Below are 26,923 nucleotides of genomic sequence, written 5' to 3'. Positions count from 1 at the left end.
TGATGAGAGGCGGGGTTCACTTACTGATGAGAGGCGGGGTTCACTTACTGATGAGAGGCGGGATTCACTTACGGATGAGAGGCGGGATTCACTTACTGATGAGAGGCGGGGTTCACTTACTGATAAGAGGCGGGGTTAACTTTCTGATAAGAGGCGTGGTTCACTTACTGATGAGAGGCGTGGTTCACTTACTGATGAGAGGCGGGGTTCACTTACTGATGAGAGGCGGGGTTCACTTACTGATGAGAGGCGGGATTCACTTACTAATGAGAGGCGGGATTCACTTACTGATGAGAGGCGGGGTTCACTTACTGATAAGAGGCGGGATGCACTTACTGTTGAGAGGCGGGATTCACTTACTGATAAGAGGCGGGGTTCACTTACTGATGAGAGGCGGGATTCACTTACTGATAAGAGGCGGGGTTCACTTTCTGATAAGAGGCGGGGTTCACTTACTGATATGAGGCGGGATTCACTTACTGATAAGAGGCGGGGTTCACTTACTGATAAGAGGCGGGGTTCACTTACTGATGAGAGGCGGGATTCACTTACTGATGAGAGGTGGGATTCACTTACTGATGAGAGGCGGGGTTCATAAGTGGCGGGATTCACTTACTGATGAGAGGCGGGGTTCACTTACTGATAAGAGGCGGGACTCAGTTACTGATAAGAGGCGTGGTTCACTTACTGATGAGAGGCGGGGCTCACTTACTGATGAGAGGCGGGGTTCACTTACTGATGAGAGGCGGGATTCACTTACTGATGAGAGGCGGGATTCACTTACTGATGAGAGGCGGGATTCACTTACTGTTGAGAGGCGGGATTCACTTACTGATGAGAGGCGGGATTCACTTACTGATGAGAGGCGGGATTCACTTACTGATGAGAGGCGGGATTCACTAACTGATGAGAGGCGGGGTTCACTTACTGATGAGAGGCGGGGTTCACTTACTGATGAGAGGCGGGATTCACTTACTGATGAGAGGCGGGGTTCACTTACTGATGAGAGGCGGGATTCACTTACTGATGAGAGGCGGGATGCACTTACTGTTGAGAGGCGGGATTCACTTACTTATGAGAGGCGGGATTCACTTACTGATAAGAGGCGGGGTTCACTTACTGATGAGAGGTGGGATTCACTTACTGATGAGAGGCGGGATTCACTTACTGATAAGCGGCGGGGTTCACTTACTGATAAGAGGCGGGGTTCACTTACTGATGAGAGGCGGGGTTCACTTACTGATGAGAGGCGGGATTCACATACTGATATGAGGCGGGATTCACTTACTGATATGAGGCGAGATTCACTTACTGATGAGAGGCGGGGTTCACTTACTGATGAGAGGCGGGGTTCACTTACTGATGAGAGGCGGGATTCACTTACGGATGAGAGGCGGGATTCACTTACTGATGAGAGGCGGGGTTCACTTACTGATAAGAGGCGGGGTTAACTTTCTGATAAGAGGCGTGGTTCACTTACTGATGAGAGGCGTGGTTCACTTACTGATGAGAGGCGGGGTTCACTTACTGATAAGAGGCGGGATTCACTTACTGATAAGAGGCGGGGTTCACTTACTGATAGGAGGCGGGGTTCACTTACTGATAAGAGGCGGGGTTCACTTACTGATATGAGGCGGGATTCACTTACTGATGAGAGGCGGGATTCACTTACTGATGAGAGACGGGGTTCACTTACTGATATGAGGCGGGATTCACTTACTGATGAGAGGCGGGATTCACTTACTGATGAGAGACGGGGTTCACTTACTGATGAGAGGCGGGGTTCACTTACTGATAGGAGGCGGGGTTCACTTACTGATAAGAGGCGGGGTTCACTTACTGATATGAGGCGGGATTCACTTACTGATAAGAGGCGTGGTTCACTTACTGATGAGAGGCGGGGTTCACTTACTGATGAGAGGCGGGATTCACTTACTGATATGAGGCGGGATTCACTTACTGATGAGAGGCGGGATTCACTTACTGATGAGAGACGGGGTTCACTTACTGATGAGAGGCGGGGTTCACTTACTGATAAGAGGCGGGATTCACTTACTGATAGGAGGCGGGGTTCACTTACTGATAAGAGGCGGGGTTCACTTACTGATATGAGGCGGGATTCACTTACTGTTGAGAGGAGGGATTCACTTACTGATGAGAGGCGGGGTTCACTTACTGATAAGAGGCGGGGTTCACTTACTGATGAGAGGCGGGGTTCACTTACTGATAAGAGGTAGGGTTCACTTACTGATAAGAGGCGGGGTTCACTTTCTGATAAGAGGCGGGGTTCACTTACTGATAAGAGGCGGGGTTCACTTACTGATGAGAGGCGGGGTTCACTTACTGATGAGAGGCGGGGTTCACTTACTGATGAGAGGCGGGGTTCACTTACTGATGAGAGGCGGGATGCACTTACTGTTGAGAGGCGGGGTTCACTTACTGATGAGAGGCGGGATTCACATACTGATATGAGGCGGGATTCACTTACTGATATGAGGCGGGGTTCACTTACTGATGAGAGGCGGGGTTCACTTACTGATGAGAGGCGGGATTCACTTACGGATGAGAGGCGGGATTCACTTACTGATGAGAGGCGGGGTTCACTTACTGATAAGAGGCGGGGTTCACTTTCTGATAAGAGGCGTGGTTCACTTACTGATGAGAGGCGTGGTTCACTTACTGATGAGAGGCGGGGTTCACTTACTGATAAGAGGCGGGGTTCACTTACTGATGAGAGGCGGGATTCACTTACTGTTGAGAGGCGGGATTCACTTACTGATGAGAGGCGGGATTCACTTACTGTTGAGAGGCGGGATTCACTTACTGATGAGAGGCGGGGTTCACTTACTGATGAGAGGCGGGGTTCACTTACTGATGAGAGGCAGGATTCACTTACGGATGAGAGGCGGGATTCACTTACTGATGAGAGACGGGGTTCACTTACTGATGAGAGGCGGGGTTCACTTACTGATGAGAGACGGGGTTCACTTACTGATGAGAGGCGGGGTTCACTTACTGATAAGAGGCGGGATTCACTTACTGATAGGAGGCGGGGTTCACTTACTGATAAGAGGTGGGGTTCACTTACTGATATGAGGCGGGATTCACTTACTGTTGAGAGGAGGGATTCACTTACTGATGAGAGGCGGGGTTCACTTACTGATAAGAGGCGGGGTTCACTTACTGATGAGAGGCGGGGTTCACTTACTGATAAGAGGTAGGGTTCACTTACTGATAAGAGGCGGGGTTCACTTTCTGATAAGAGGCGGGGTTCACTTACTGATAAGAGGCGGGGTTCACTTACTGATGAGAGGCGGGGTTCACTTACTGATGAGAGGCGGGGTTCACTTACTGATGAGAGGCGGGGTTCACTTACTGATGAGAGGCGGGGTTCACTTACTGATGAGAGGCGGGATGCACTTACTGTTGAGAGGCGGGGTTCACTTACTGATGAGAGGCGGGATTCACATACTGATATGAGGCGGGATTCACTTACTGATATGAGGCGGGGTTCACTTACTGATGAGAGGCGGGGTTCACTTACTGATGAGAGGCGGGATTCACTTACGGATGAGAGGCGGGATTCACTTACTGATGAGAGGCGGGGTTCACTTACTGATAAGAGGCGGGGTTCACTTTCTGATAAGAGGCGTGGTTCACTTACTGATGAGAAGCGTGGTTCACTTACTGATGAGAGGCGGGGTTCACTTACTGATAAGAGGCGGGGTTCACTTACTGATGAGAGGCGGGATTCACTTACTGTTGAGAGGCGGGATTCACTTACTGATGAGAGGCGGGATTCACTTACTGTTGAGAGGCGGGATTCACTTACTGATGAGAGGCGGGGTTCACTTACTGATAAGAGGCGAGGTTCACTTTCTGATAAGAGGCGTGGTTCACTTACTGATGAGAGGCGTGGGTCACTTACTGATGAGAGGCGGGGTTCACTTACTGATGAGAGGCGGGATTCACTTACTGTTGAGAGGCGGGATTCACTTACTGATGAGAGGCGGGATTCACTTACTGATGAGAGGCGGGATTCACTTACTGATGAGAGACGGGATTCACTTACTGTTGAGAGGCGGGGTTCACTTACTGATAAGAGGCGGGGTTCACTTTCTGATAAGAGGCGGGGTTCACTTACTGATGAGAGGCGGGGTTCACTTACTGATGAGAGGCGGGGTTCACTTACTGATAAGAGGCGGGGTTCCCTTACTGATAAGTAGCGGGGTTCACTTACTGATGAGAGGCGGGGTTCACTTACTGATGAGAGGCGGGGTTCACTTACTGATGAGAGGCGGGATGCACTTACTGTTGAGAGGCGGGGTTCACTTACTGATGAGAGGCGGGATTCACATACTGATATGAGGCGGGATTCACTTACTAATGAGAGGCGGGATTCACTTACTGATGAGAGGCGGGGTTCACTTACTGATGAGAGGCGGGGTTCACTTACTGATAAGAGGCGAGGTTCACTTTCTGATAAGAGGCGTGGTTCACTTACTGATGAGAGGCGGGATTCACTTACTGATGAGAGGCGGGATTCACTTACTGATGAGAGGCGGGATTCACTTACTGATGAGAGACGGGATTCACTTACTGTTGAGAGGCGGGGTTCACTTACTGATAAGAGGCGGGGTTCACTTTCTGATAAGAGGCGGGGTTCACTTACTGATGAGAGGCGGGGTTCACTTACTGATGAGAGGCGGGGTTCACTTACTGATAAGAGGCGGGGTTCCCTTACTGATAAGAAGCGGGGTTCACTTACTGATGAGAGGCGGGGTTCACTTACTGATGAGAGGCGGGGTTCACTTACTGATGAGAGGCGGGATGCACTTACTGTTGAGAGGCGGGGTTCACTTACTGATGAGAGGCGGGATTCACATACTGATATGAGGCGGGATTCACTTACTAATGAGAGGCGGGATTCACTTACTGATGAGAGGCGGGGTTCACTTACTGATAAGAGGCGGGGTTCACTTACTGATAAGAGGCGAGGTTCACTTTCTGATAAGAGGCGTGGTTCACTTACTGATGAGAGGCGGGGTTCACTTACTGATGAGAGGCGGGGTTTACTTACTGATGAGAGGCGGGATTCACTTACTGTTGAGAGGCGGGATTCACTTACTGATGAGAGGCGGGATTCACTTACTGATGAGAGACGGGATTCACTTACTGATGAGAGGTGGGATTCACTTACTGATGAGAGGCGGGGTTCATAAGTGTCGGGATTCACTTACTGATGAGAGGCGGGGTTCACTTACTGATAAGAGGCGGGACTCAGTTACTGATAAGAGGCGTGGTTCACTTACTGATGAGAGGCGGGGCTCACTTACTGATGAGAGGCGGGGTTCACTTACTGATGAGAGGCGGGATTCACTTACTGATGAGAGGCGGGATTCACTTACTGATGAGAGGCGGGATTCACTTACTGTTGAGAGGCGGGATTCACTTACTGATGAGAGGCGGGATTCACTTACTGATGAGAGGCGGGATTCACTTACTGATGAGAGGCGGGATTCACTAACTGATGAGAGGCGGGGTTCACTTACTGATGAGAGGCGGGGTTCACTTACTGATGAGAGGCGGGATTCACTTACTGATGAGAGGCGGGGTTCACTTACTGATGAGAGGCGGGATTCACTTACTGATGAGAGGCGGGATGCACTTACTGTTGAGAGGCGGGATTCACTTACTTATGAGAGGCGGGATTCACTTACTGATAAGAGGCGGGGTTCACTTACTGATGAGAGGCGGGATTCACTTACTGATGAGAGGCGGGATTCACTTACTGATAAGAGGCGGGGTTCACTTACTGATAAGAGGCGGGGTTCACTTACTGATGAGAGGCGGGGTTCACTTACTGATGAGAGGCGGGATTCACATACTGATATGAGGCGGGATTCACTTACTGATATGAGGCGAGATTCACTTACTGATGAGAGGCGGGGTTCACTTACTGATGAGAGGCGGGGTTCACTTACTGATGAGAGGCGGGATTCACTTACGGATGAGAGGCGGGATTCACTTACTGATGAGAGGCGGGGTTCACTTACTGATAAGAGGCGGGGTTAACTTTCTGATAAGAGGCGTGGTTCACTTACTGATGAGAGGCGTGGTTCACTTACTGATGAGAGGCGGGGTTCACTTACTGATAAGAGGCGGGATTCACTTACTGATAAGAGGCGGGATTCACTTACTGATAGGAGGCGGGGTTCACTTACTGATAAGAGGCGGGGTTCACTTACTGATATGAGGCGGGATTCACTTACTGATGAGAGGCGGGATTCACTTACTGATGAGAGACGGGGTTCACTTACTGATGAGAGGCGGGATTCACTTACTGATATGAGGCGGGATTCACTTACTGATGAGAGGCGGGATTCACTTACTGATGAGAGACGGGGTTCACTTACTGATGAGAGGCGGGGTTCACTTACTGATAGGAGGCGGGGTTCACTTACTGATAAGAGGCGGGGTTCACTTACTGATATGAGGCGGGATTCACTTACTGATAAGAGGCGGGGTTCACTTACTGATGAGAGGCGGGGTTCACTTACTGATGAGAGGCGGGATTCACTTACTGATATGAGGCGGGATTCACTTACTGATGAGAGGCGGGATTCACTTACTGATGAGAGACGGGGTTCACTTACTGATGAGAGGCGGGGTTCACTTACTGATAAGAGGCGGGATTCACTTACTGATAGGAGGCGGGGTTCACTTACTGATAAGAGGCGGGGTTCACTTACTGATATGAGGCGGGATTCACTTACTGTTGAGAGGAGGGATTCACTTACTGATGAGAGGCGGGGTTCACTTACTGATAAGAGGCGGGGTTCACTTACTGATGAGAGGCGGGGTTCACTTACTGATAAGAGGTAGGGTTCACTTACTGATAAGAGGCGGGGTTCACTTTCTGATAAGAGGCGGGGTTCACTTACTGATAAGAGGCGGGGTTCACTTACTGATGAGAGGCGGGGTTCACTTACTGATGAGAGGCGGGGTTCACTTACTGATGAGAGGCGGGGTTCACTTACTGATGAGAGGCGGGATGCACTTACTGTTGAGAGGCGGGGTTCACTTACTGATGAGAGGCGGGATTCACATACTGATATGAGGCGGGATTCACTTACTGATATGAGGCGGGGTTCACTTACTGATGAGAGGCGGGGTTCACTTACTGATGAGAGGCGGGATTCACTTACGGATGAGAGGCGGGATTCACTTACTGATGAGAGGCGGGGTTCACTTACTGATAAGAGGCGGGGTTCACTTTCTGATAAGAGGCGTGGTTCACTTACTGATGAGAGGCGTGGTTCACTTACTGATGAGAGGCGGGGTTCACTTACTGATAAGAGGCGGGGTTCACTTACTGATGAGAGGCGGGATTCACTTACTGTTGAGAGGCGGGATTCACTTACTGATGAGAGGCGGGATTCACTTACTGTTGAGAGGCGGGATTCACTTACTGATGAGAGGCGGGGTTCACTTACTGATGAGAGGCGGGGTTCACTTACTGATGAGAGGCAGGATTCACTTACGGATGAGAGGCGGGATTCACTTACTGATGAGAGACGGGGTTCACTTACTGATGAGAGGCGGGGTTCACTTACTGATGAGAGACGGGGTTCACTTACTGATGAGAGGCGGGGTTCACTTACTGATAAGAGGCGGGATTCACTTCCTGATAGGAGGCGGGGTTCACTTACTGATAAGAGGCGGGGTTCACTTACTGATATGAGGCGGGATTCACTTACTGTTGAGAGGAGGGATTCACTTACTGATGAGAGGCGGGGTTCACTTACTGATAAGAGGCGGGGTTCACTTACTGATGAGAGGCGGGGTTCACTTACTGATAAGAGGTAGGGTTCACTTACTGATAAGAGGCGGGGTTCACTTTCTGATAAGAGGCGGGGTTCACTTACTGATAAGAGGCGGGGTTCACTTACTGATGAGAGGCGGGGTTCACTTACTGATGAGAGGCGGGGTTCACTTACTGATGAGAGGCGGGGTTCACTTACTGATGAGAGGCGGGGTTCACTTACTGATGAGAGGCGGGATGCACTTACTGTTGAGAGGCGGGGTTCACTTACTGATGAGAGGCGGGATTCACATACTGATATGAGGCGGGATTCACTTACTGATATGAGGCGGGGTTCACTTACTGATGAGAGGCGGGGTTCACTTACTGATAAGAGGCGGGGTTCACTTACGGATGAGAGGCGGGGTTCACTTACTGATGAGAGGCGGGGTTCACTTACTGATGAGAGGCGGGATGCACTTACTGTTGAGAGGCGGGGTTCACTTACTGATGAGAGGCGGGATTCACATACTGATATGAGGCGGGATTCACTTACTGATATGAGGCGGGATTCACTTACTGATGAGAGGCGGGGTTCACTTACTGATGAGAGGCGGGGTTCACTTACTGATGAGAGGCGGGATTCACTTACGGATGAGAGGCGGGATTCACTTACTGATGAGAGGCGGGGTTCACTTACTGATAAGAGGCGGGGTTCACTTTCTGATAAGAGGCGTGGTTCACTTACTGATGAGAGGCGTGGTTCACTTACTGATGAGAGGCGGGGTTCACTTACTGATAAGAGGCGGGGTTCACTTACTGATGAGAGGCGGGATTCACTTACTGTTGAGAGGCGGGATTCACTTACTGATGAGAGGCGGGATTCACTTACTGTTGAGAGGCGGGATTCACTTACTGATGAGAGGCGGGGTTCACTTACTGATGAGAGGCGGGGTTCACTTACTGATGAGAGGCAGGATTCACTTACGGATGAGAGGCGGGATTCACTTACTGATGAGAGGCGGGGTTCACTTACTGATAAGAGGCGAGGTTCACTTTCTGATAAGAGGCGTGGTTCACTTACTGATGAGAGGCGTGGTTCACTTACTGATGAGAGGCGGGGTTCACTTACTGATGAGAGGCGGGGTTCACTTACTGATGAGAGGCGGGATTCACTTACTGTTGAGAGGCGGGATTCACTTACTGATGAGAGGCGGGATTCACTTACTAATGAGAGGCAGGATTCACTTACTGATGAGAGACGGGATTCACTTACTGTTGAGAGGCGGGGTTCACTTACTGATAAGAGGCGGGGTTCACTTTCTGATAAGAGGCGGGGTTCACTTACTGATGAGAGGCGGGGTTCACTTACTGATGAGAGGCGGGGTTCACTTACTGATAAGAGGCGGGGTTCCCTTACTGATAAGAAGCGGGGTTCACTTACTGATGAGAGGCGGGGTTCACTTACTGATGAGAGGCGGGGTTCACTTACTGATGAGAGGCGGGATGCACTTACTGTTGAGAGGCGGGGTTCACTTACTGATGAGAGGCGGGATTCACATACTGATATGAGGCGGGATTCACTTACTAATGAGAGGCGGGATTCACTTACTGATGAGAGGCGGGGTTCACTTACTGATAAGAGGCGGGGTTCACTTACTGATAAGAGGCGAGGTTCACTTTCTGATAAGAGGCGTGGTTCACTTACTGATGAGAGGCGGGGTTCACTTACTGATGAGAGGCGGGGTTCACTTACTGATGAGAGGCGGGATTCACTTACTGTTGAGAGGCGGGATTCACTTACTGATGAGAGGCGGGATTCACTTACTGATGAGAGGCGGGATTCACTTACTGATGAGAGGCGGGATTCACTTACTGATGAGAGGCGGGATTCACTTACTGATGAGAGGCGGGATTCACTTACTGATGAGAGACGGGATTCACTTACTGTTGAGAGGCGGGGTTCACTTACTGATAAGAGGCGGGGTTCACTTTCTGATAAGAGGCGGGGTTCACTTACTGATGAGAGGCGGGGTTCACTTACTGATGAGAGGCGGGGTTCACTTACTGATAAGAGGCGGGGTTCCCTTACTGATAAGAAGCGGGGTTCACTTACTGATGAGAGGCGGGGTTCACTTACTGATGAGAGGCGGGGTTCACTTACTGATGAGAGGCGGGATGCACTTACTGTTGAGAGGCGGGGTTCACTTACTGATGAGAGGCGGGATTCACATACTGATATGAGGCGGGATTCACTTACTAATGAGAGGCGGGATTCACTTACTGATGAGAGGCGGGGTTCACTTACTGATAAGAGGCGGGGTTCACTTTCTGATAAGAGGCGGGGTTCACTTACTGATAAGAGGCGGGATTCACTTACTGATAAGAGGCGGGATTCACTTACTGATGAGAGGCGGGGTTCACTTACTGATGAGAGGCGGGATGCACTTACTGTTGAGAGGCGGGGTTCACTTACTGATGAGAGGCGGGATTCACTTACTGATATGAGGCGGGATTCACTTACTGATGAGAGGCGGGGTTCACTTACTGATGAGAGGCGGGGTTCACTTACTGATGAGAGGCGGGATTCACTTACGGATGAGAGGCGGGATTCACTTACTGATGAGAGGCGGGGTTCACTTACTGATAAGGGGTGGGGTTCACTTTCTGATAAGAGGCGTGGTTCACTTACTGATGAGAGGCGTGGTTCACTTACTGATGAGAGGCGGGGTTCACTTACTGATAAGAGGCGGGGTTCACTTACTGATGAGAGGCGGGATTCACTTACTGTTGAGAGGCGGGATGCACTTACTGATGAGAGGCGGGATTCACTTACTGATGAGAGACGGGATTCACTTACTGTTGAGAGGAGGGATTCACTTACTGATGAGAGGCGGGGTTCACTTACTGATAAGAGGCGGGGTTCACTTACTGATGAGAGGCGGGATTCACTTACTGATGAGAGGCGGGGTTCACTTACTGATAAGAGGCGGGGTTCACTTTCTGATAAGAGGCGGGGTTCACTTACTGATGAGAGGCGGGGTTCACTTACTGATGAGAGGCGGGGTTCACTTACTGATGAGAGGCGGGGTTCACTTACTGATGAGAGGCGGGGTTCACTTACTGATGAGAGGCGGGATGCACTTACTGTTGAGAGGCGGGGTTCACTTACTGATGAGAGGCGGGGTTCACTTACTGATGAGAGGCGGGATTCACTTACTGATGAGAGGCGGGGTTCACTTACTGATGAGAGGCGGGGTTCACTTACTGATGAGAGGCAGGATTCACTTACGGATGAGAGGCGGGATTCACTTACTGATGAGAGGCGGGATTCACTTACTGATGAGAGGCGGGGTTCACTTACTGATAAGAGGCGGGGTTCACTTTCTGATAAGAGGCGTGGTTCACTTACTAATGAGAGGCGTGGTTCACTTACTGATGAGAGGCGGGGTTCACTTACTGATGAGAGGCGGGGTTCACTTACTGATGAGAGGCGGGATTCACTTACTGTTGAGAGGCGGGATTCACTTACTGATGAGAGGCGGGATTCACTTACTGATGAGAGGCGGGGTTCACTTACTGATGAGAGGCAGGATTCACTTACGGATGAGAGGCGGGATTCACTTACTGATGAGAGGCGGGATTCACTTACTGATGAGAGGCGGGGTTCACTTACTGATAAGAGGCGGGGTTCACTTTCTGATAAGAGGCGTGGTTCACTTACTGATGAGAGGCGTGGTTCACTTACTGATGAGAGGCGGGGTTCACTTACTGATGAGAGGCGGGGTTCACTTACTGATGAGAGGCGGGATTCACTTACTGTTGAGAGGCGGGATTCACTTACTGATGAGAGGCGGGGTTCACTTACTGATGAGAGGCGGGATTCACTTACTGATGAGAGGCGGGGTTCACTTACTGATAAGAGGCGGGGTTCACTTACTGATAAGAGGCGGGGTTCCCTTACTGATAAGAAGCGGGGTTCACTTACTGATGAGAGGCGGGGTTCACTTACTGATGAGAGGCGGGGTTCACTTACTGATGAGAGGCGGGATGCACTTACTGTTGAGAGGCGGGGTTCACTTACTGATGAGAGGCGGGATTCACTTACTGATGAGAGGCGGGATTCACTTACTGATGAGAGGCGGGATTCACTTACTGATGAGAGGCGGGATTCACTTACTGATGAGAGGCGGGATTCACTTACTAATGAGAGGCGGGATTCACTTACTGATGAGAGGCGGGGTTCACTTACTGATAAGAGGCGGGGTTCACTTACTGATAAGAGGCGAGGTTCACTTTCTGATAAGAGGCGTGGTTCACTTACTGATGAGAGGCGGGGTTCACTTACTGATGAGAGGCGGGGTTCACTTACTGATGAGAGGCGGGATTCACTTACTGTTGAGAGGCGGGATTCACTTACTGATAGGAGGCGGGGTTCACTTACTGATAAGAGGCGGGGTTCACTTACTGATATGAGGCGGGGTTCACTTACTGATAAGAGGCGGGGTTCACTTACTGATAAGAGGCGGGGTTCACTTACTGTTGAGAGGAGGGATTCACTTACTGATGAGAGGCGGGGTTCACTTACTGATAAGAGGCGGGGTTCACTTACTGATAAGAGGCGGGATTCACTTACTGATGAGAGGCGGGGTTCACTTACTGATATGAGGCGGGGTTCACTTACTGATAAGAGGCGGGGTTCACTTACTGATAAGAGGCGGGGTTCACTTACTGATGAGAGGCGGGGTTCACTTACTGATAAGAGGCGGGGTTCACTTACTGATAAGAGGCGGGGTTCACTTACTGATAAGAGGCGGGGTTCACTTATTTATAAGAGGCGGGGTTCACTTACTGATAAGAGGCGGGGTTCACTTACTGATAAGAGGCGGGGTTCACTTACTGATAAGAGGCGGGGTTCACTTACTGATAAGAGGCGGGATTCACTTACTGATGAGAGGCGGGATTCACTTACTGATAAGAGGCGGGGTTCACTTTCTGATAAGAGGCGGGGTTCACTTACTGATAAGAGGCGGAATTCACTTACTGATAAGAGGCGGGGTTCACTTACTGATAAGAGGCGGGGTTCACTTACTGATAAGAGGCGGGGTTCACTTACTGATAAGAGGCGGGGTTCACTTACTGATAAGAGGCGGGATTCACTTACTGATAAGTGGTGGGAATCACATATTAATGACAGGCGGGGTTTACATACTAATGAGAAAAATAATTCACATACTAACGAGGGGCAGAATTCACATATTAATGAGAGGCAGGGTTTACATATGAAAGAGCAGCAAAATTTACATATTAATGAGAGGTGGGGTTTACATACTAATGAGAGGCAGAATTCACATACTAATGAGAGGTGGGGTTTACATACTAATGAGAGGCGGAGTTTACATAATAAGAGATGGTAGTCACATATTAATGAGAGGTGGGATTGAAATACTAATAAGAGGCGGGGTTTACATAACAATGAGAGGCAGGGTTTACAAAGTAATGAGAGGCAGGATTTACATATTAATGAGAGGCGGGATTCACATACTAATGGAAGGTGGGATTCTCATACTAATGAGAGGCGGGATTTACATATTAATGAGAGGTGGGGTTTACATACTAATGAAAGGTGGGGTTAACATATTATTGAGAGGTGGGGTTTACATACTAATGAGAGGTGGGATTCACATACTAATAAGAGGTGGGGTTTATATGCCAATGCGAGGCGGGGTTTTGAGAGGTGGGATTCACATAGTAATGTGAGGCGGGACTCGCATAGTAATGGAAGGCGGGACTTGCATTCTTACCCAGCAGAGCCTGGAACAAGTTGCTCTGGAAGATGCGGATGAGATTCTCGGCTTTGACACGCAGCGTGTCATCCAGGGCCAGCGTCTGCTCCATGAGATTTAATACCGTCTGAGTATCTGAAACACCAAACCAGTCCAATCAGTTCCCTCAATCCAGTATGGTATAAATCTCACACAACCGATTGTATGACATACAAGAGGGGGAACCAGTGACCAGACTTCAAAGGGGTGATGTAAGGTGCCCATTAATGGTACAATCAATTGACCGCATGATCGATTAGATCATGCCAATCAATGACAAACAATTGTTCATACATCTGCATTTCTGAAAGATTATATTGGCTGTGTCAGATTGCTTGTGATTTTCCCCTCCGTTAATTGGCCCAAGGCCGTATTTGTGGGAAGGCCCTCAAGTCCCGTGCCTAGGGAGCCAGAGTTCAAGGGGCACATAGCAAACCGTCCCTCCCGGTCCATGCACACCACCAGTATTATCAGTGACTGCCTGTTGCAATGGGGTTCCTTACTTAGCACAGTGGGCAGACAGCCAACAAGTGTCAGCATAGCCTGTGTGTGTGGCACTACAACTGTCAGCATAGCCTGTGTGTGTGGCACTACAAGTGCCAGCATAGCCTGTGTGTGTGGCACTACGAGTGCCAGCTTAGTCTGAGTGTGATGCACTACAAGTGCCAGCATAGCCTGTGTGTGTGGCACTATAAGTACCAGCGTAACCTGTACCTGTGATGAATAATCAATGGCACTAGTCTACATGAGGTACGGTGATCAGACATCCCGCTTTACCTCGGACATTTTCTGGATGTAGGGTCTCCTGGCAAGTTTTTATATCTGCCTTTCATATATGTGGGGTAATGTATGTGCATTTCACATGTGGTGGAGGTAATGTCTGCTGCATTTTAGCACGTGTAGGAGGTAATGTTTGTTGCATTTTACGTTGGTCTCATTGCATGTGTCAGAGGTAACGTTTGCTGCATTTCATCTGTCAGAGGTAACGTTTGCTGCATTTCATGTGTCAGAGGTAACGTTTGCTGCATTTCATGTGTCAGAGGTAACGTTTGCTTCACTGCATGTGTCAGAGGTAACGTTTGCTTCACTGCATGTGTTGGGGGTAACGTTTGCTGAATTTCATGGGTTAGAGGTAACATTTGCTGCATTAATTATTTGATAGTTTGGGGACTAGTGATTACCAAATGATATGCTAACACATAAACCAAAAAAAAGCACAATGAAATTGCTATATTGCGCCAGCCACTTTATTATGTACATCTTGCTAGCAGTTGACAAATTTTTCCCACCAGATTTTCCTCAATCTTCATGGCATTCCTCAGAGGTGTGTTACCACATTAACATGAGAGCATCACACATATTATGCAGATTTATCGTCTGTCGCAAATCCTATTACCTACAATGCTGTAGAGGAGTCCCCATAGCCCACAATGCTGTAGAGGAGTCCCCATAGCCCACAATGCTGTATAGGAGTCCCCATAGCCCACAATGCTGTAGTGCAGTCCCCATAGCCCACAATGCTGTAGAGGAGTCCCCATAGCCCACAATGCTGTAGAGGAGTCCCATAGCCCACAATGCTGTAGAGGAGTCCCCATAGCCCACAATGCTGTAGAGGAGTCCCCATAGCCCACAATGCTGTAGAGGAGTCCCCATAGTTTACAATGCTGTAGAGGAGTCCCCATAGCCCACAATGCTGTAGAAGAGTCCCCATAGCCCACAATGCTGTAGAGGAGTCCCCATAGCCCACAATGCTGTAGAGGAGTCCCCATAGCCCACAATGCTGTAGAGGAGTCCCCATAGCCCACAATGCTATAGAGGAGTCCCCATAGCCCACAATGCTGTAGAGGAGTCCCCATAGTTTACAATGCTGTAGAGGAGTCCCCATAGCCCACAATGCTGTAGAAGAGTCCCCATAGCCCACAATGCTGTAGAGGAGTCCCCATAGCCCACAATGCTGTAGAGGAGTCCCCATAGCCCACAATGCTGTAGAGGAGTCCCCATAGACCACAATGCTATAGAGGAGTCCCCATAGCCCACAATGCTGTAGAGGAGTCCCCATAGTGTACAATGCTGTAGAGGAGTCCCCATAGTTTACAATGCTGTAGAGGAGTTCCCATAGCCCACAATGCTGTAGAGGAGTCCCCATAGCCCACAATGCTGTAGAGGAGTCCCCATAGTTTACAATGCTGTAGAGGAGTTCCCATAGCCCACAATGCTGTAGAGGAGTCCCCATAGCCCACAATGCTGTAGAGGAGTCCCCATAGTTTACAATGCTGTAGAGGAGTTCCCATAGCCCACAATGCTGTAGAGGAGTCCCCATAGCCCACAATGCTGTACAGGAGTCCCCATAGCCCACAATGCTGTAGAGGAGTCCCCATAGTGTACAATGCTGTAGAGGAGTCCCCATAGTTTACAATGCTGTAGAAGAGTCCCCATAGTTTACAATGCTGTAGAGGAGTCCCCATAGCCCACAATGCTGTAGAGGAGTCCCCATAGTTTACAATGCTGTAGAGGAGTCCCCATAGCCCACAATGCTGTAGAGGAGTCCCATAGCCCACAATGCTGTAGAGGAGTCCCCATAGTTTACAATGCTGTAGAGGAGTTCCCATAGCCCACAATGCTGTAGAGGAGTCCCCATAGTTTACAATGCTGTAGAGGAGTCCCCATAGCCCACAATGCTGTAGAGGAGTCCCCATAGCCCACAATGCTGTAGAGGAGTCCCCATAGTTTACAATGCTGTAGAGGAGTTCCCATAGCCCACAATGCTGTAGAGGAGTCCCCATAGCCCACAATGCTGTAGAGGAGTCCCCATAGTTTACAATGCTGTAGAGTAGTCCCCATAGCCCACAATGCTGTAGAGGAGTCCCCATAGCCCACAATGCTGTAGAGGAGTCCCCATAGCCCACAATGCTGTAGAGGAGTCCCCATAGTTTACAATGCTGTAGAGGAGTTCCCATAGCCCACAATGCTGTAGAGGAGTCCCCATAGCCCACAATGCTGTAGAGGAGTCCCCATAGTGTACAATGCTGTAGAGGAGTCCCCATAGTTTACAATGCTGTAGAGGAGCCCGCATAGTTTACATTGCTGTAGAGGAGTCCCCATAGCCCACAATGCTGTAGAGGAGTCCCCATAGTTTACAATGCTGTAGAGGAGTCCCCATAGCCCACAATGCTGTAGAGAAGTCCCCATAGCCGACAACGCTGTAGAGGAGTCCCCATAGCCGACAACGCTGTAGAGGAGTCCCCATAGCCCACAATGCTGCAGAGGAGTCCCCATAGTTTGCAATGCTGTAGAGGAGTCCCCATAGTTTACAATGCTGTAGAGGAGTCCCCATAGCCCACAATGCTGTAGAGGAGTCCCCATAGCCCACAATGCTGTAGAGGAGTTCCCATAGCCCACAATGCTGCAGAGTAGTCCCCATAGCCCACAATGCTGTAGAGGAGTCCCCATAGTTTACAATGCTGTAGAGGAGTCTCCATAGCCCACAATGCTGTAGAGGAGTCCCCGTAGCCCACAATGCTGTAGAGGAGTCCCCATAGCCCACAATGCTGTAGAGGAGTCCCCATAGCCCACAATGCTGTAGAGGAGTCCCCATAGTTTACAATGCTGTAGAGGAGTCCCCATAGCCCACAATGCTGTAGAGGAGTCCCCATAGTTTACAATGCTGTAGAGGAGTCCCCATAGCCCACAATGCTGTAGAGGAGTCCCCATAGCCCACAATGCTGTAGAGGAGTCCCCGTAGCCCACAATGCTGTAGAGGAGTCCCCATAGCCCACAATGCTGTAGAGGAGTCCCCATAGCCCACAATGCTGTAGAGGAGTCCCCATAGTTTACAATGCTGTAGAGGAGTCCCCATAGCCCACAATGCTGTAGAGGAGTCCCCATAGCCCACAATGCTGTAGAGGAGTCCCCATAGCCCACAATGCTATAGAGGAGTCCCCATAGCCCACAATGCGGTAGAGGAGTCCCCATAGTTTACAATGCTGTAGAGGAGTCCCCATAGCCCACAATGCTGTAGAGGAGTCCCCATAGCCCACAATGCTGTAGAGGAGTCCCCATAGCCCACAATGCTATAGAGGAGTCCCCATAGCCCACAATGCTGTAGAGGAGTCCCCATAGTTTACAATGCTGTAGAGGAGTCCCCATAGTTTACAATGCTGTAGAGGAGTCCCCATAGTTTACAATGCTGTAGAGGAGTCCCCATAGTTTACAATGCTGTAGAAGAGTCCCCATAGTTTACAATGCTGTAGAGGAGTCCCCATAGCCCACAATGCTGTAGAGGAGTCCCCATAGTTTACAATGCTGTAGAGGAGTCCCCATAGCCCACAATGCTGTAGAGGAGTCCCCATAGCCCACAGTGCTGTAGAGGAGTCCCCATAGTTTACAATGCTGTAGAGGAGTCCCCATAGCCCACAATGCTGTAGAGGAGTCCCCATAGCCCACAATGCTGTAGAGGAGTCCCCATAGCCCACAATGCTGTAGAGGAGTCCCCATAGCCCACAATGCTGTAGAGGAGTCCCCATAGCCCACAATGCTGTAGAGGAGTCCCCATAGTTTACAATGCTGTAGAGGAGTTCCCATAGCCCACAATGCTGTAGAGGAGTCCCCATAGTTTACAATGCTGTAGAGGAGTTCCCATAGCCCACAATGCTGTAGAGGAGTCCCCATAGCCCACAATGCTGTAGAGGAGTCCCCATAGCCCACAATGCTGTATAGGAGTCCCCATAGCCCACAATGCTGTAGTGCAGTCCCCATAGCCCACAATGCTGTAGAGGAGTCCCCATAGCCCACAATGCTGTAGAGGAGTCCCATAGCCCACAATGCTGTAGAGGAGTCCCCATAGCCCACAATGCTGTAGTGCAGTCCCCATAGCCCACAATGCTGTAGAGGAGTCCCCATAGCCCACAATGCTGTAGAGGAGTCCCCATAGCCCACAATGCTGTAGTGCAGTCCCCATAGCCCACAATGCTGTAGAGGAGTCCCCATAGCCCACAATGCTGTAGAGGAGTCCCCATAGTTTACAATGCTGTAGAGGAGTTCCCATAGCCCACAATGCTGTAGAGGAGTCCCCATAGCCCACAATGCTGTAGAGGAGTCCCCATAGCCCACAATGCTGTAGAGGAGTCCCCATAGTTTACAATGCTGTAGAGGAGTCCCCATAGCCCACAATGCTGTAGAAGAGTCCCCATAGCCCACAATGCTGTAGAGGAGTCCCCATAGCCCACAATGCTGTAGAGGAGTCCCCATAGCCCACAATGCTGTAGAGGAGTCCCCATAGCCCACAATGCTATAGAGGAGTCCCCATAGCCCACAATGCTGTAGAGGAGTCCCCATAGTTTACAATGCTGTAGAGGAGTCCCCATAGCCCACAATGCTGTAGAAGAGTCCCCATAGCCCACAATGCTGTAGAGGAGTCCCCATAGCCCACAATGCTGTAGAGGAGTCCCCATAGCCCACAATGCTGTAGAGGAGTCCCCATAGACCACAATGCTATAGAGGAGTCCCCATAGCCCACAATGCTGTAGAGGAGTCCCCATAGTTTACAATGCGGTAGAGGAGTCCCCATAGTTTACAATGCTGTAGAGGAGTCCCCATAGCCCACAATGCTGTAGAGGAGTCCCCATAGCCCACAATGCTGTAGAGGAGTCCCCATAGTTTACAATGCTGTAGAGGAGTCCCCATAGTTTACAATGCTGTAGAGGAGTCCCCATAGTTTACAATGCTGTAGAGGAGTCCCCATAGTTTACAATGCTGTAGAAGAGTCCCCATAGTTTACAATGCTGTAGAGGAGTCCCCATAGCCCACAATGCTGTAGAGGAGTCCCCATAGTTTACAATGCTGTAGAGGAGTCCCCATAGCCCACAATGCTGTAGAGGAGTCCCCATAGCCCACAATGCTGTAGAGGAGTCCCCATAGCCCACAATGCTGTAGAGGAGTCCCCATAGTTTACAATGCTGTAGAGGAGTCCCCATAGCCCACAATGCTGTAGAGGAGTCCCATAGCCCACAATGCTGTAGAGGAGTCCCCATAGCCCACAATGCTGTAGAGGAGTCCCCATAGCCCACAATGCTGTAGAGGAGTCCCCATAGTTTACAATGCTGTAGAGGAGTTCCCATAGCCCACAATGCTGTAGAGGAGTCTCCATAGCCCACAATGCTGTAGAGGAGTCCCCATAGTTTACAATGCTGTAGAGGAGTTCCCATAGCCCACAATGCTGTAGAGGAGTCCCCATAGCCCACAATGCTGTAGAGGAGTCCCCATAGTGTACAATGCTGTAGAGGAGTCCCCATAGTTTACAATGCTGTAGAAGAGTCCCCATAGTTTACAATGCTGTAGAGGAGTCCCCATAGCCCACAATGCTGTAGAGGAGTCCCCATAGTTTACAATGCTGTAGAGGAGTCCCCATAGCCCACAATGCTGTAGAGGAGTCCCATAGCCCACAATGCTGTAGAGGAGTCCCCATAGTTTACAATGCTGTAGAGGAGTTCCCATAGCCCACAATGCTGTAGAGGAGTCCCCATAGTTTACAATGCTGTAGAGGAGTCCCCATAGCCCACAATGCTGTAGAGGAGTCCCCATAGCCCACAATGCTGTAGAGGAGTCCCCATAGTTTACAATGCTGTAGAGGAGTTCCCATAGCCCACAATGCTGTAGAGGAGTCCCCATAGCCCACAATGCTGTACAGGAGTCCCCATAGTTTACAATGCTGTAGAGTAGTCCCCATAGCCCACAATGCTGTAGAGGAGTCCCCATAGCCCACAATGCTGTAGAGGAGTCCCCATAGCCCACAATGCTGTAGAGGAGTCCCCATAGTTTACAATGCTGTAGAGGAGTTCCCATAGCCCACAATGCTGTAGAGGAGTCCCCATAGCCCACAATGCTGTAGAGGAGTCCCCATAGTGTACAATGCTGTAGAGGAGTCCCCATAGTTTACAATGCTGTAGAGGAGCCCGCATAGTTTACATTGCTGTAGAGGAGTCCCCATAGCCCACAATGCTGTAGAGGAGTCCCCATAGTTTACAATGCTGTAGAGGAGTCCCCATAGCCCACAATGCTGTAGAGAAGTCCCCATAGCCGACAACGCTGTAGAGGAGTCCCCATAGCCCACAATGCTGCAGAGGAGTCCCCATAGTTTGCAATGCTGTAGAGGAGTCCCCATAGTTTACAATGCTGTAGAGGAGTCCCCATAGCCCACAATGCTGTAGAGGAGTCCCCATAGCCCACAATGCTGTAGAGGAGTTCCCATAGCCCACAATGCTGCAGAGTAGTCCCCATAGCCCACAATGCTGTAGAGGAGTCCCCATAGTTTACAATGCTGTAGAGGAGTCCCCATAGCCCACAATGCTGTAGAGGAGTCCCCGTAGCCCACAATGCTGTAGAGGAGTCCCCATAGCCCACAATGCTGTAGAGGAGTCCCCATAGCCCACAATGCTGTAGAGGAGTCCCCATAGTTTACAATGCTGTAGAGGAGTCCCCATAGCCCACAATGCTGTAGAGGAGTCCCCATAGCCCACAATGCTGTAGAGGAGTCCCCATAGCCCACAATGCTGTAGAGGAGTCCCCATAGTTTACAATGCTATAGAGGAGTCCCCATAGCCCACAATGCGGTAGAGGAGTCCCCATAGTTTACAATGCTGTAGAGGAGTCCCCATAGCCCACAATGCTGTAGAGGAGTCCCCATAGCCCACAATGCTGTAGAGGAGTCCCCATAGCCCACAATGCTATAGAGGAGTCCCCATAGCCCACAATGCTGTAGAGGAGTCCCCATAGTTTACAATGCTGTAGAGGAGTCCCCATAGTTTACAATGCTGTAGAGGAGTCCCCATAGTTTACAATGCTGTAGAGGAGTCCCCATAGTTTACAATGCTGTAGAAGAGTCCCCATAGTTTACAATGCTGTAGAGGAGTCCCCATAGCCCACAATGCTGTAGAGGAGTCCCATAGCCCACAATGCTGTAGAGGAGTCCCCATAGTTTACAATGCTGTAGAGGAGTTCCCATAGCCCACAATGCTGTAGAGGAGTCCCCATAGTTTACAATGCTGTAGAGGAGTTCCCATAGCCCACAATGCTGTAGAGGAGTCCCCATAGCCCACAATGCTGTAGAGGAGTCCCCATAGCCCACAATGCTGTAGAGGAGTCCCCATAGCCCACAATGCTGTAGAGGAGTCCCCATAGTTTACAATGCTGTAGAGGAGTTCCCATAGCCCACAATGCTGTAGAGGAGTCCCCATAGCCCACAATGCTGTAGAGGAGTCCCCATAACCCACAATGCTGTAGAGGAGTCCCCATAGTGTACAATGCTGTAGAGGAGTCCCCATAGTTTACAATGCTGTAGAGGAGTCCCCATAGCCCACAATGCTGTAGAGGAGTCCCCATAGCCCACAATGCTGTAGAGAAGTCCCCATAGCCCACAATGCTGTAGAGGAGTCCCCATAGCCCACAATGCTGTAGAGGAGTCCCCATAGCCCACAATGCTGTAGAGGAGTCCCCATAGTTTACAATGCTGTAGAGGAGTTCCCATAGCCCACAATGCTGTAGAGGAGTCCCCATAGCCCACAATGCTGTAGAGGAGTCCCCATAGTGTACAATGCTGTAGAGGAGTCCCCATAGCCCACAATGCTGTAGAGGAGTCCCCATAGCCCACAATGCTGTAGAGGAGTCCCCATAGCCCACAATGCTGTAGAGGAGTCCCCATAGTTTACAATGCTGTAGAGGAGTCTCCATAGCCCACAATGCTGTAGAGGAGTCCCCATAGCCCACAATGCTGTAGAGAAGTCCCCATAGCCCACAATGCTGTAGAAGAGTCCCCATAGCCCACAATGCTGTAGAGGAGTCCCCATAGCCCACAATGCTGTAGAGGAGTCCCCATAGTTTACAATGCTGTAGAGGAGTTCCCATAGCCCACAATGCTGTAGAGGAGTCCCCATAGCCCACAATGCTGTAGAGGAGTCCCCATAGTGTACAATGCTGTAGAGGAGTTCCCATAGTTTACAATGCTGTAGAGGAGCCCGCATAGTTTACATTGCTGTAGAGGAGTCCCCATAGCCCACAATGCTGTAGAGAAGTCCCCATAGCCGACAACGCTGTAGAGGAGTCCCCATAGCCCACAATGCTGCAGAGGAGTCCCCATAGTTTGCAATGCTGTAGAGGAGTCCCCATAGTTTACAATGCTGTAGAGGAGTCCCCATAGTTTACAATGCTGTAGAGGAGTCCCCATAGTTTACAATGCTGTAGAGGAGTCCCCATAGCCCACAATGCTGTAGAGGAGTCCCCATAGTGTACAATGCTGTAGAGGAGTCCCCATAGCCCACAATGCTGTAGAGGAGTCCCCATAGCCCACAATGCTGTAGAGAAGTCCCCATAGCCCACAATGCTGTAGAGGAGTCCCCATAGCCCACAATGCTGTAGAGGAGTCCCCATAGCCCACAATGCTGTAGAGGAGTCCCCATAGCCCACAATGCTGTAGAGGAGTCCCCATAGTTTACAATGCTGTAGAGGAGTTCCCATAGCCCACAATGCTGTAGAGGAGTCCCCATAGCCCACAATGCTGTAGAGGAGTCCCCATAGTGTACAATGCTGTAGAGGAGTCCCCATAGTTTACAATGCTGTAGAGGAGTCTCCATAGTTTACATTTCTGTAGAGGAGTCCCCATAGCCCACAATGCTGTAGAGGAGTCCCCATAGTTTACAATGCTGTAGAGGAGTCCCCATAGCCCACAATGCTGTAGAGAAGTCCCCATAGCCCACAATGCTGCAGAGGAGTCCCCATAGTTTACAATGCTGTAGAGGAGTTCCCATAGCCCACAATGCTGTAGAGGAGTCCCCATAGCCCACAATGCTGTAGAGGAGTCCCCATAGTGTACAATGCTGTAGAGGAGTCCCCATAGTTTACAATGCTGTAGAGGAGTCTCCATAGTTTACATTTCTGTAGAGGAGTCCCCATAGCCCACAATGCTGTAGAGGAGTCCCCATAGTTTACAATGCTGTAGAGGAGTCCCCATAGCCCACAACGCTGTAGAGGAGTCCCCATAGCCCACAATGCTGCAGAGGAGTCCCCATAGTTTGCAATGCTGTAGAGGAGTCCCCATAGTTTACAATGCTGTAGAGGAGTCCCCATAGCCCACAATGCTGTAGAGGAGTCCCCATAGCCCACAATGCTGTAGAGGAGTTCCCATAGCCCACAATGCTGCAGAGTAGTCCCCATAGCCCACAATGCTGTAGAGGAGTCCCCATAGTTTACAATGCTGTAGAGGAGTCCCCATAGCCCACAATGCTGTAGAGGAGTCCCCGTAGCCCACAATGCTGTAGAGGAGTCCCCATAGCCCACAATGCTGTAGAGGAGTCCCCATAGCCCACAATGCTGTAGAGGAGTCCCCATAGACCACAATGCTATAGAGGAGTCCCCATAGCCCACAATGCTGTAGAGGAGTCCCCATAGTTTACAATGCTGTAGAGGAGTCCCCATAGTTTACAATGCTGTAGAGGAGTCCCCATAGCCCACAATGCTGTAGAGGAGTCCCCATAGCCCACAATGCTGTAGAGGAGTCCCCATAGTTTACAATGCTGTAGAGGAGTCCCCATAGTTTACAATGCTGTAGAGGAGTCCCCATAGTTTACAGTGCTGTAGAGGAGTCCCCATAGCCCACAATGCTGTAGAGGAGTCCCCATAGTTTATAATGCTGTAGATGAGTCCCCATAGCCCACAATGCTGTAGAGGAGTCCCATAGCCCACAGTGCTGTAGAGGAGTCCCCATAGCCCACAATGCTGTAGAGGAGTCCCCATAGCCCACAATGCTGTAGAGGAGTCCCCATAGACCACAATGCTATAGAGGAGTCCCCATAGCCCACAATGCTGTAGAGGAGTCCCCATAGTGTACAATGCTGTAGAGGAGTCCCCATAGTTTACAATGCTGTAGAGGAGTTCCCATAGCCCACAATGCTGTAGAGGAGTCCCCATAGCCCACAATGCTGTAGAGGAGTCCCCATAGTTTACAATGCTGTAGAGGAGTCCCCATAGTTTACAATGCTGTAGAGGAGTCCCCATAGTTTACAATGCTGTAGAGGAGTCCCCATAGCCCACAATGCTGTAGAGAAGTCCCCATAGCCCACAATGCTGCAGAGGAGTCCCCATAGTTTACAATGCTGTAGAGGAGTTCCCATAGCCCACAATGCTGTAGAGGAGTCCCCATAGCCCACAATGCTGTAGAGGAGTCCCCATAGTGTACAATGCTGTAGAGGAGTCCCCATAGTTTACAATGCTGTAGAGGAGTCTCCATAGTTTACATTTCTGTAGAGGAGTCCCCATAGCCCACAATGCTGTAGAGGAGTCCCCATAGTTTACAATGCTGTAGAGGAGTCCCCATAGCCCACAACGCTGTAGAGGAGTCCCCATAGCCCACAATGCTGCAGAGGAGTCCCCATAGTTTGCAATGCTGTAGAGGAGTCCCCATAGTTTACAATGCTGTAGAGGAGTCCCCATAGCCCACAATGCTGTAGAGGAGTCCCCGTAGCCCACAATGCTGTAGAGGAGTCCCCATAGCCCACAATGCTGTAGAGGAGTCCCCATAGCCCACAATGCTGTAGAGGAGTCCCCATAGACCACAATGCTATAGAGGAGTCCCCATAGCCCACAATGCTGTAGAGGAGTCCCCATAGTTTACAATGCTGTAGAGGAGTCCCCATAGTTTACAATGCTGTAGAGGAGTCCCCATAGCCCACAATGCTGTAGAGGAGTCCCCATAGCCCACAATGCTGTAGAGGAGTCCCCATAGTTTACAATGCTGTAGAGGACTCCCCATAGTTTACAATGCTGTAGAGGAGTCCCCATAGTTTACAGTGCTGTAGAGGAGTCCCCATAGCCCACAATGCTGTAGAGGAGTCCCCATAGTTTATAATGCTGTAGATGAGTCCCCATAGCCCACAATGCTGTAGAGGAGTCCCATAGCCCACAGTGCTGTAGAGGAGTCCCCATAGCCCACAATGCTGTAGAGGAGTCCCCATAGCCCACAATGCTGTAGAGGAGTCCCCATAGACCACAATGCTATAGAGGAGTCCCCATAGCCCACAATGCTGTAGAGGAGTCCCCATAGTGTACAATGCTGTAGAGGAGTCCCCATAGTTTACAATGCTGTAGAGGAGTTCCCATAGCCCACAATGCTGTAGAGGAGTCCCCATAGCCCACAATGCTGTAGAGGAGTCCCCATAGTTTACAATGCTGTAGAGGAGTCCCCATAGTTTACAATGCTGTAGAGGAGTCCCCATAGTTTACAATGCTGTAGAGGAGTCCCCATAGCCCACAATGCTGTAGAGAAGTCCCCATAGCCCACAATGCTGCAGAGGAGTCCCCATAGTTTACAATGCTGTAGAGGAGTTCCCATAGCCCACAATGCTGTAGAGGAGTCCCCATAGCCCACAATGCTGTAGAGGAGTCCCCATAGTGTACAATGCTGTAGAGGAGTCCCCATAGTTTACAATGCTGTAGAGGAGTCTCCATAGTTTACATTTCTGTAGAGGAGTCCCCATAGCCCACAATGCTGTAGAGGAGTCCCCATAGTTTACAATGCTGTAGAGGAGTCCCCATAGCCCACAACGCTGTAGAGGAGTCCCCATAGCCCACAATGCTGCAGAGGAGTCCCCATAGTTTGCAATGCTGTAGAGGAGTCCCCATAGTTTACAATGCTGTAGAGGAGTCCCCATAGCCCACAATGCTGTAGAGGAGTCCCCATAGCCCACAATGCTGTAGAGGAGTTCCCATAGCCCACAATGCTGCAGAGTAGTCCCCATAGCCCACAATGCTGTAGAGGAGTCCCCATAGTTTACAATGCTGTAGAGGAGTCCCCATAGCCCACAATGCTGTAGAGGAGTCCCCGTAGCCCACAATGCTGTAGAGGAGTCCCCATAGCCCACAATGCTGTAGAGGAGTCCCCATAGCCCACAATGCTGTAGAGGAGTCCCCATAGACCACAATGCTATAGAGGAGTCCCCATAGCCCACAATGCTGTAGAGGAGTCCCCATAGTTTACAATGCTGTAGAGGAGTCCCCATAGTTTACAATGCTGTAGAGGAGTCCCCATAGCCCACAATGCTGTAGAGGAGTCCCCATAGCCCACAATGCTGTAGAGGAGTCCCCATAGTTTACAATGCTGTAGAGGAGTCCCCATAGTTTACAATGCTGTAGAGGAGTCCCCATAGTTTACAGTGCTGTAGAGGAGTCCCCATAGCCCACAATGCTGTAGAGGAGTCCCCATAGTTTATAATGCTGTAGATGAGTCCCCATAGCCCACAATGCTGTAGAG

At 50.3% G+C, this 26,923-nt stretch overlaps 1 protein-coding gene across 5 annotated transcripts in view; it reads right to left on the bottom strand.

Annotated features, from left to right (window-relative positions):
• Window positions 1-26,923, bottom strand: part of DLG4 (discs large MAGUK scaffold protein 4) — a 508,272-nt gene that overhangs the window by 454,167 nt on the left and 27,182 nt on the right. For all 5 annotated transcript variants that reach the window (XM_068273811.1, XM_068273814.1, XM_068273812.1 and 2 more), the window contains exon 2: window positions 13,609-13,725. In XM_068273811.1, coding sequence (XP_068129912.1) covers window positions 13,609-13,702 — 94 coding nt within the window. In that variant the 5' untranslated portion in view covers window positions 13,703-13,725. The remainder of the gene's footprint in view (window positions 1-13,608; window positions 13,726-26,923) is intronic.

This window comes from Hyperolius riggenbachi, chromosome 3 (assembly GCF_040937935.1).
Source record: "Hyperolius riggenbachi isolate aHypRig1 chromosome 3, aHypRig1.pri, whole genome shotgun sequence".
Lineage (NCBI taxonomy): Eukaryota > Metazoa > Chordata > Amphibia > Anura > Hyperoliidae > Hyperolius > Hyperolius riggenbachi.
This window is presented reverse-complemented; position numbering and strand designations above follow the sequence as displayed.